The 10662-nt window shown below is 35.2% G+C and overlaps 1 protein-coding gene and 1 pseudogene across 1 annotated transcript; both read left to right on the forward strand.

Annotated features, from left to right (window-relative positions):
- Positions 1–1866, forward strand: part of LOC104809578 — a 2797-nt pseudogene extending 931 nt beyond the window's left edge.
- A 4376-nt stretch (positions 1867–6242) lies between these two features.
- Positions 6243–10432, forward strand: LOC104809579 (protein NSP-INTERACTING KINASE 3). The gene is made up of 11 exons (XM_010535608.2): positions 6243–7007; positions 7378–7507; positions 7613–7684; positions 7770–7913; positions 7999–8070; positions 8159–8218; positions 8315–8412; positions 8493–8639; positions 8812–9153; positions 9254–9645; positions 9939–10432. The coding sequence occupies exons 1-11, from the start codon at positions 6902–6904 to the stop codon at positions 10296–10298; spliced, it is 1923 nt and encodes a 640-aa protein (XP_010533910.1). The 5' UTR covers positions 6243–6901; the 3' UTR covers positions 10299–10432.
- The last annotated feature ends 230 nt before the right edge of the window (positions 10433–10662 follow it).

A 10662-nucleotide genomic window follows, 5' to 3' on the forward strand; every position in this document is an offset into this window, starting at 1 on the left:
GAGCGGTTTGGTTGCTTTGGATTTGGACTTTGCTGAAGTTTCCACTTTTGTGAAACAGCGTCTGGGGAAAGAGGTAACATTTTTCGTTTGCACCTCAGTCGTACCTTCAAGAAACCATTTTTTTTTGTTCTTGAGTGTCAGCTCCTATCATCTGCAGGTAGAGATCATGAGTGGATGCAAAGGATCCATAACGACGTTCATAGCTGAACCATTTGTTCCGCACAACGAGGAGTTTTACCTTAATATTGTCTCGGAACGTCTTGGAAACAACATAAGCTTTTCAGAGCGTGGAGGGATTGAAATTGAAGAGAACTGGGACAAGGTACTTTTGGAGAGTTCATATCGATCACCTCGAAGATCTGTCAATAATTTAGGTCATAGTTACTTCTGTCTATTTCACTACATTTTAGATCTGGAAGTTTAGTTGAGGCTTTGTGTTCTACAGGTCAAGACTGTTTTTGTACCAACAGGTGCTTTCCTAACTCCTGAAACTTGAGCACCTCTCGTTGCGACCCTTCCTTTTGAGGTAATACTGATGTTGTAGACGAGTAAAGGATTACATTTGTTACAACTGCAGACATAATATATTAATATGTTTGTGGGTTTGATTCTAAATTTTCTACACGCAGTTCAAGGGGGAAATTGAAGAATTTATTAAAGTTGTTTTGATCGTATTTCAAGGTTAGCTGAGGATCATTGGTTTTGACAAAGCACGTTTACTATGATTTTTTTTTCATAAAAAAACTAAGTCCTTTTTGTTTGTTCTAATATGTGGTGCGCTAGATCTTGATTTCACTTTCCTGGAGATGAATCCTTTCACGTTAGTTGATGGAAAGCCTTATCCTCTGGATATGAGGGGTGAACTCGACGATACTGCCGCTTTCAAGAACTTCAAGAAGTAAGCTCCACTCCCAAAATTCATAAGATGTGATCCTCTCGATGCCGAATACGAGTGATATGATTGGATTCTCTCATTTGCAGGTGGGGGGACATCGAATTTCCTATGCCATTTGGAAGAGTACTGAGTTCTACGGAAGGCCTTATCCACAGACTAGATGAGAAGGTATCATTGCCTTAACATTATCGAATCACGGGTTCTATCTGCCTTCACCTTGTACGAAAGATCTTATATTCTCCAACATTATCTTTTCAGTACCTTTGTGAGGCTCCTTTCTTATATATATATGTCTGTTGTGCTTGCAGACAAGTGCATCATTGAAGTTCACCATTCTCAACCCAAAAGAGAGAATTTGGACAATGGTAGCTGGGGGAGGAGCCAGTGTCATCTATGCCGATACTGTATGCTTCTCCTTGTCATTCGCTTAGTCAATGCCAAAACTCTCTTCATTTCGCCAAAGGGTATATGAAATTTTTTTTCTTGTTTAGGTTGGAGATTTCGCCAAAGGATACGCTTCTGAACTAGGAAACTACGCTGAATACAGCGGAGCACCAAAGGAAGACGAGGTTTTGCAGTACGCAAGAGTCGTTATCGACGTAAGATATTCGTATTCGTTTAAATGCCATTCAGAACCAAAGGCGAGAACGTTAACACACGCATCTTGGAACGGCAGTGTGCAACAGCAAACCCGGATGGAAGAAGCCAAACTATGAAAGGGGTCTTGCCAAAATGAGAGCCCTGGGCCAAGAAATCGGAGTACCAATAGAGGTATATCAACCAAAGAAGCAATCATTGCGTTATAGTTTTGGATTAAATTCGTAATGCATTGGGCAGGTATACGGTCCAGAAGCAACAATGACAGGTATTTGCAAGGAGGCTATCCATCATATTACAGTGTCATAGCTTTGAGAATCCAACATTGGTTAACAATTGACAACGAAATAAACTTTTTTTTTGTTTTTAAAATTTTATTCTTTTCTATCTCCCGTGGCTTTTTTTATTTTCTGTGTTTGGTTTTGTAAAAAATCACAGTTTTCAATTTGAAGAAAATTTGAAATGTCAAGATATATGATATGAGGTCTTGATCATTCGAAGGAAAAATTGAAAGGGGGTTCTAAGAATTTGCGGCTTCGGTTGTGACATATATTGAGTATTTATAAATTAATATAATATTTTGAGCTTTTTTTCTTTGGACTTGGACCGCTCAGGGTCTAATTAATAATGCCTTCAATTAGCAGTCGGCATTTCGGTACTATTTTTTAAAACCGAATTGAATGGAGTCAAAAAATTCGATCCCATTTCGAATTGAACCCTCTAAAAAATTATGAAATATTACCATTTTTAAAAAATTGATTTTTTTTAAACTGCTCAAAAAACCGATTTTTTAAAATAAAATATTTTTTTATAAAAAATAAAAACAAAACGAAACTAAATCGAATCGAATATAAAATAATAATCAATAGATATATATTTTTATAAAATGAAATAATCTTAACTGAATAAATGTCGGATCGAATACCGAAGCACTTATCCCTATCTTCAATTATGTATAATTAGAAATGTCCAAACGAGTCGGTTCGGTTCAGATAGTGACAAATCGATTCGTTTTGATTTCAACTCGCTAGATTCATTTTTAAACGAGTAAGAAAAAATCTTGACTTATCAAATTAAAAAATAAATATAATATTTTTATTTTAATTATAAAAATACTAAACAAAATGATTTATAATATAAAATTTAAATTGTAAAATATCAAACTTGAATATAAATAAAAAAAGGATGTTATATAATCAATAAAAAATTAAATTAAATATTATTTTTCTATAAAATATATAAATACATATAATTAAAAAACACGTTTTAACTCATGAGCTATCTCGTGATTCGCCGAGTTAGCTGATCATGTTCGCGAGATGTGGTGAACTAGTTTGTTAGACTCGTTTCTAGTTTGCTTCGTTAAAAAACGAGTCGGCAACTGAGTCAGCTCACGAACTTAACTCGTTTTAACCCATTCGAACCGGTCACTTTCAATATTATATTATATACACCACACATATAATTGTGAGAGTATTTGGTAAAGCGGTAGGTATGGAGGCGAAAGGCCCACAAAGACAGGGTGACCAATCATAAGATGGAAATTGGGCCCACGTGGCCATGACCTAAAACCTTTAGTCAGACACCCCATGGGCCCACTCTTCCCAAAAAACACAAATTCTTTTTTTTTTTTTAAAGAACAGAAAAGCATAAAATCTCCATGTCCGAAACAGAAAAAAGGAGCTTTGTTCATAATAAAAAAGATGAATAGATTAACTTTCTAATTTGGAAACTCTATTTATTTTTATATTGGACTGAGGCTTTAATTTATGATATAGTTTAAAAATAGTTTGTATTTTAAGGATTAAAGAGGTTTGTTCTAGGGATTTTTTCAAAATCATTTTAACAATTTTCTGTTTTTTATAGACTAACTTTATATATATATCTAAAAAAATTATAATCCAAATAATTTTGTAGTTATATTATTTGATTTAGTTTTACTTAATTACCCTCTTATTTTATAATTTTCAACGATTACTGTTAGTTCTTTGACGCTTCATAATTAGACAAAATGGGCAATTCACGCTTTATGTCTTTTCACCGATTTTTTCTTCGATTTTCGTGTGTTCTTTTCCTTTTATTTTTCTACTTTAACGTTTCATGGAATAATGTAATCCAGAAGGTAAATAAAGTATTATTACTCTGTTAAATTTAGAATGTACCATTAGAATTACTTAATCATTTTTACTTTTACAGCGATCGGAATCTAAATTAGGAGTCACAATTTCTATACCAAATAATATTAAATTATATTCCGACTAAATATAATTTGGAATTTAATGATATTGCTATAAAATTATATAAAATTGGATTTAATATGAATTAAAAATAAAAATAATTTTAAATCTAATTAAATATTCTTAAAATTAATATTATTAATATTGAAGATTGGAGTAAAATTTGAAAGGATTTGAATCTCCATTAAAAAGATATAATTGATAAAAATTTATAAAAAAATAAATAAATAAAAGTACAAATTTTAAAACTAAAATTCACATTATTAAATGTAAAGTTTGTGTATTTTAGTAAAAATTTCAAAACACTAAAAATTCACGTATTATAAACATTATAAAAATATTAAAAAATCATATATTTTGATAAAAAAATTTCGAAGTTTGTGTATTTGTATAAAAGATCTTTAAAAGTTCATATTTTTTATACGAATTTCCCTAAATTCAATATCATTAATACATTAAATCTCATAAGACACAGTAAGAAAACAGTATCTTAAAAAATGTAACAAATCATGACAAAGGAAAAGTAACAAAATCCGTTTTTTACTAATAATGTGAATAAATTCCACCGTCGCTGCCATGAGTCATGACCGTTCATCTCACTCAGGAATGAGATAAATAATTATAATAATAATAATAATAATAATAATAATAATAATAATAATAATTATAATAATAATAATAAATCGTTTTGTGTTAAAACTAATAAATATTCTTTTATCGAGAGAATATTTCAGTTTTCCCAATGCGACAAAAATACCCTACCTTCTCCTTGGGCGTTGAGTCATTCATTTGTTCGAAGTTCAAGAAATCATTCCCTATTAGGTTTTTTTTTATAATTAAATTAATAAATAATTATTCACGGGAAAAATCTTTAATTTTATGTAAACTTATTCCTTAATAAATATGGATAGTTATTACTTATTATAACATATTAATTCAGTATTGCATATCTAACTCATCAAATTCATGTTATATTGATATGTTTTGTAATTAAATTAATTAAATTGAGGACAAGATCTAATCAAATGGTTGTAAGCCAACATTTTTTTTTATATAATTCAAAAATTATTTTTGTTCTAACTATATCTTTCAAAATATCCAAAAAATTCGTTGAATTTCTTTATATAGCGGTGATACCATAACGTGTGTTTATAGTATTTCTATAAATATTTTATGGAATTAATTGCATTTTAAGGAGAAATAAAGAGATTAGTTAGAGAGTAGAGTATTAGAGAAGTAATCTACCAAGTACCAAGACTTACCTAACCATGTTCCGTTTAACTAAAAGTTAAAAGGAAAGAGCATGGAACTCATGATTAATAATAGATGACAAAAAACATTGATGATTAGTAAAATAATTCTTAAAAAATTAAAAATTTGTTAAAAACAGGCTTTGAATTTTTTTTTCTAAAAATAATTTTTATATATTGAAATAAAATCACCCTTAAATTAAACCCCATGTTGAAAACCAAATCCAAACCTAAAATTAAATTAGACTTGTAAAATTACAAAAAGGGTATTTACTAAAAATCATTAAAATATGAGCTACTTTATTAATATATTTAACAGCATATATTTTTCTTAGTAATATTATTAAAAAGCAATATATTGAAGAAAGTATATTTTTTTTCACTTAACTATATAAACTATCATAAGATTCATAAAATTTATTCTAACTAATATACTGTAAAATTAAATAGTGAAAATGTGTAAATAAAATGACAATCATAATTATATAAACTTGTGATATACACTGCTTCAAATCCACTTTATCCATGAGACTAATTAATTTTAATGCATATGTAATTTTACTTCATGATGAGATCAGAGATACGTTACATGAGAGATCATGGTAGTGTTGTCCTCTTCAGATACCGGCGCGTGTTAGTAAATCATGCGCACTTTAACGGTAAAACTTTTTTTTTCCTCTGTAAATCTGAATTCAGTAATATAATTTAAGTTTAAATAAACAATTAACGGAGGATGGATGGAAAATAATTGAAGTCTGGAAAAAGCCAACAAGAACGGAGACAATCCAAGCACGTGATCTGCACAACAAAAAGGACTCTTTTTTTTTTCCTGTGTGTGTTTGTTCTTGTGTTTCCTCATTGCAGAGAGAGAGAGAGAGGGCGCATCCTGTTGTTCTTGATTCCTCTCTATCTTCTCTCTCTCTCTGATCAATCCCTTCAGTCCAATCAAATCGCCATTTTTTTTTGAATTTTTTTTCTCTTTTCTAGCAAGATTTGTCTGGAAAAAGGAGCTCAAGAAACCCAGTAACCCGGTATTTGAAAACAGGAAAATTCACTGTATTTTTCTGTGTCTCTCTTTTTTTTTAAAAAAAAATTCAGAAGAATAAAAAAAAATAAAGTAGGGAAAAACAGAGCCTCTCTTCTTTTCTTGTTATTCTGTCAGTATCTTTATCTGTGTGTGGATTTTTTGGCATTTCCATCTTGGATTTTGCCTCTTTGGTCCCTTCCTCCTCTTCCTCCTCTTCCATTTTATATTATATATATATATATATTATTCATATGTAGTTTTGCATTTTTTATTTTCTTGGTGGTTCCAGTGAGCAAAATATGATAATGATGGTAGTGTGAATCAGAGGAAGCCACACAAAAGATCTTTAAAAAACCAGGAAAATAAAAGACCCATTATGGGATTTTGTAGGGATAATACTCAAGAAAGGATTTTAATAATATAGAACCCAGAGGCACTAACATTAGGATGATGTTAGCTTTGGTATTCTCAGATCTCTAGGAAAGTCTCAGACTTTCAGGGCATTTTGGGGGGTTTGTTTGCTTGTTTCTCGGGAAAATTCTATCATCCTTTATTTTCTCTTTTCTTGTTTGTTACCTCTCGTTCAGCACTCATTCTCTACATGCTCCTTCCAAAAAAATTTCTCTTCCTGAGCTGGGTATCTTTCCAGCCAGCGATCTGGGTATTCTCATTTTAAGCCCTTTGAAGCTCAGAGAGAGAGAGAGAGAGAGAGAGAGAGAGAGAGAGGGTTCCTTTGATGGGAAGAGATGCTGCAGTTAGTATGTGTGTCTGAAAAGGACATGAGAGAGATAAGGGGGACAAGCAAAGCTTCGCACAAGAGAGAAAGATGAAGTGGTGGGTGTCCTGAATTTTGCAGGGAAAGTTGATTCTTTTTGCTTTAAGAGAGAATAAGGCCATGGAAGGTGTGAGATTTGTGCTCTGGAGATTAGGGTTTCTGGTTTTGGTATTGTTGTTGGATGTGTCTGCAGCTACACTTTCTCCTAGTGGTATAAACTATGAAGGTAAGTTTTTTTTCTTCCCCTTTTCCCTTTTGCTTTTCTTTCGAATTTCTTACTTCCTTTCGCTTTTTTAAACTTGAATTTCTGCTGACAAGCAGAAAAGATGCAATTTTTCCAGAAGAAGCTTCAAATCTTTGGGCAGCCAATTACCATGCGAATGGTTTCGTTTCGTTTTTCTTTGTGGAATTTAAGTTGCTTGTGTGGGGTTTTGATTGATTTAATGTTTGTGGATGGAATTGTACCCTTGGGTATGAATGCTTTTAATGGTCATCAGACCATATCTGAACCAGCCAATACCAACCCATAGTTATAAAGATTTCTGGGTTTTTTATTTTCTCTCAATGTCTGAAATATCTGTCACTGAAACGAGCAGTGGTGGCTTTGATGGCGATAAAGAGCGAGCTGAATGATCCATACAACGTTTTGGAGAATTGGGATGTGAATTCGGTCGACCCTTGTAGTTGGAGAATGGTCACTTGTTCTTATGGCTATGTTTCTTCACTGTAAGTCTTTCACAACCTTTTCCTTTGTCCAAAAAACCACAGTTCTTTTTTTTAAGTAGAAAATGTAGAAATGTTTCTGCTCATTGGTTCAACCCATGAAAACAGAGGACTTCCCAGTCAGAGCTTGTCTGGGACATTGTCTCCGAGGATCGGTAACCTCACCAATCTGCAATCTGTGTAAGTAAATCCTTTTGTCTGGTTCTGTTCTTGATCTGCAGTGTACTCGCTGAACTTAGATTTTTGTGGCTGCTCGTACATTTAGGTTGCTGCAAAACAATGCCATTTCTGGTCCTATACCTGATACGATCGGGAGGTTGGAAAAGCTTCAGACCCTCGACCTTTCGAACAATTTATTCACCGGAGAAATACCATCATCATTGGGAGAGCTCAAGAACTTGAATTACCTGTGAGTTCTGCTAGAAAATCTCTTGAATATGTTCGTCATTATATAGCCTCATTAATCATTGTGTTGTGCATCTTTGTCTGCTCAGGAAGTTAAACAACAACAGCCTTTCCGGGACTTGCCCAGATTCGCTATCAGATATTGAAGGGCTCAGTCTTGTGTATGTGCATAAAAAAACCTATCTGTTTTTTCCTATGTAATGATCTCGCACACAAGAACGCTGAATTCTGAGTTGAATTTTCCCGCAGGGACATTTCGTACAACAATCTTAGCGGTGCCTTGCCCAAAGTATCGGCAAGAACTTTCAAGTAAGCTTATTATGCTTCTCCTTCTAAATGGAGCTATTACCGAATCCTCTGTTTTTCCTATATAATGATTTCTGTTTGCTCTTTCTTTAATCCAAGAATTGTTGGAAACCCTTTAATTTGTGGCCCGAAAGCTGATGCAAACTGTTCTGCTGTCTTCCCCGAGCCACTCACTCTTCCACCCGACGGTCTAACAGGTGCTTGCCTCGTGTTTCCCTTCGGGGGTTTTTTTTGCCTGCCAATAGATCTTTGCTTTACCTTTTTGTTCTGTCTTTAGGTGAATCGGGAAATCGTTCTGGTGGCCATCATGTAGCCGTTGCATTTGCCGCTAGCTTCGCCGCTGCATTTTTCATCATATTTAGCGTTGGAATTTTTCTGTGGTGGAGATATCGGCACAATAAGCAGATTTTCTTCGACGTTAATGGTTAGTATATCGAAGTGATTCCTCTGCTTAGGAACATTCTCTGCAAGAATTATGAACCTAGGCGATGTTTCCATTTGCGGGTTAACCTAATAAACAAGTTCATGGATTTTTTTTTTCCTTAGAACGAAACTCCGAGAGTAACTGTTCCCCTCTTTTGTGACATACATTACAGAGCAATATGATCCTGAGGTAAGCTTGGGTCACTTGAAGAGATATACATTCAAAGAGCTTAGAGCGGCAACCGACCATTTTAATGCGAAGAACATCCTCGGGAGAGGTGGATATGGAGTTGTGTACAAAGGGCACTTGAACGATGCAACGTTGGTGGCGGTGAAACGACTCAAAGACTGTAACATAGCTGGTGGAGAGATCCAGTTTCAGACAGAAGTGGAGACCATAAGTTTGGCTGTTCACCGAAATCTTCTCAGGCTTCGCGGGTTTTGTAGCACTGAGAACGAACGGATTCTCGTCTACCCTTACATGCCTAATGGAAGTGTTGCCTCCCGCTTGAAAGGTACACACTTTCTCAGTCCAAAACTTGCATGAAAAGTTCCATCTATTGTCTGAATCTTCTCGTACTAAAAAAATCTTTGGGTTTTTAATCGGTATAAAAGATCATATTCGGGGTGAGCCAGCGTTAGATTGGCCGAGGAGGAAAAAAATTGCATTGGGGACAGCGAGGGGACTGGTTTATCTTCACGAGCAGTGTGACCCGAAGATCATACACCGAGACGTAAAAGCGGCAAACATTTTACTGGATGAAGATTTCGAGGCAATAGTAGGAGATTTCGGTTTAGCAAAGCTTCTTGACCACAGGGACTCCCATGTTACAACCGTGGTCCGTGGCACCGTCGGCCACATTGCCCCGGAGTATTTGTCCACGGGTCAGTCCTCCGAAAAGACCGATGTTTTCGGGTTCGGGATATTGCTCCTCGAGCTCATCACCGGCCAAAAGGCTCTCGATTTCGGCCGCTCCTCCCACCAGAAAGGCGTAATGCTTGACTGGGTACCCTCTCTCACCCACTCTTTCTGATAACTCTTTATCTTTTGTTTTTCTGTCCGATGAATCCCAAAAGTTGGAATCTTTTTGGATCTTTTCCTCGATTTCTCGAGAATCTTGTCGAGAGTATCACAAAGGGTTCTTGGATTCTTGGTCTACCTGATCTTGGGACCTGAAATCTGCTGTCTTTCTCGCAGTTTCTCGAGAATCTTGGCAGTGTTAATCAAAAGGGTATTCGGGTTTGGATGAATATGGAGAGTTGATATAATTCTAAACTGGGTTTTCCCGATTTGGCACAGGTGAAGAAGCTGCATCAAGAAGGGAAGCTGAACCAGATAGTGGACAAAGATCTGAAGGGAAAGTTCGACAGGGTGGAGCTGGAAGAGATAGTTCAAGTTGCACTCCTCTGCACTCAGTTCAATCCCTTACACCGTCCGAAGATGTCGGAAGTCCTGAAGATGTTGGAAGGCGACGGCTTGGCCGAGAGGTGGGAAGCTTCGCAGTCGCAGTCGCAGAATCGAAACGCTGAGCAAATGTTGATGCGTCTGCGGTCGCGGTCGTGGTGTGAGCCGTCGTCATCGCCACCGGTGATGTACTCCGAGTATATTCAAGACTCGTCTCTTGTGGTTGAGGCCATCGAGCTCTCAGGCCCTCGGTGATTGATATATATATATATATTGTTGAAATGTTTATATAGAGATGTGGAGTTAATGTAATTCCATCTGTATAAAAGAAATGGAAAACTGAAAAGGTTTGACAATTGGTTTGTTAAAGGAGAAGCGCGACATCGGTACCTTGGTGTAAAATGGGTGGGCCGGACCGGGTTCGGGTCAGGCTTAGTTCGGTCTTAGATTTTTTCGGGCCGGATCGGTCTGTTCATTTATTTTTTGGGTCTATAATCGGTGGTCCAGATCCCGGCTCTATAGGGCTTCGGGCGGATTCGAACCGGATTTCGGATTTTTTCTATTTAATAAAAAATAAATATTAATATATAATAATAATAATAATAATAATAATTTAATA

The sequence above is a fragment of the Tarenaya hassleriana genome, unplaced genomic scaffold, assembly GCF_000463585.1.
Source record: "Tarenaya hassleriana unplaced genomic scaffold, ASM46358v1 Cleome16, whole genome shotgun sequence".
In the NCBI taxonomy this organism is placed as follows: domain Eukaryota; kingdom Viridiplantae; phylum Streptophyta; class Magnoliopsida; order Brassicales; family Cleomaceae; genus Tarenaya; species Tarenaya hassleriana.

Bases quoted from the DNA above. Each gene is read 5' to 3' on its own strand.
- LOC104809579 (XM_010535608.2), top strand. From the start codon at position 6,902: ATGGAAGGTGTGAGATTTGTGCTCTGGAGATTAGGGTTTCTGGTTTTG. The intron at 7,008-7,377 runs GTAAGTTTTTTT...TGAAACGAGCAG, and splicing joins TAGTGGTATAAACTATGAAG to TGGTGGCTTTGATGGCGATA. The intron at 7,914-7,998 runs GTGAGTTCTGCT...TTGTCTGCTCAG, and splicing joins CTCAAGAACTTGAATTACCT to GAAGTTAAACAACAACAGCC.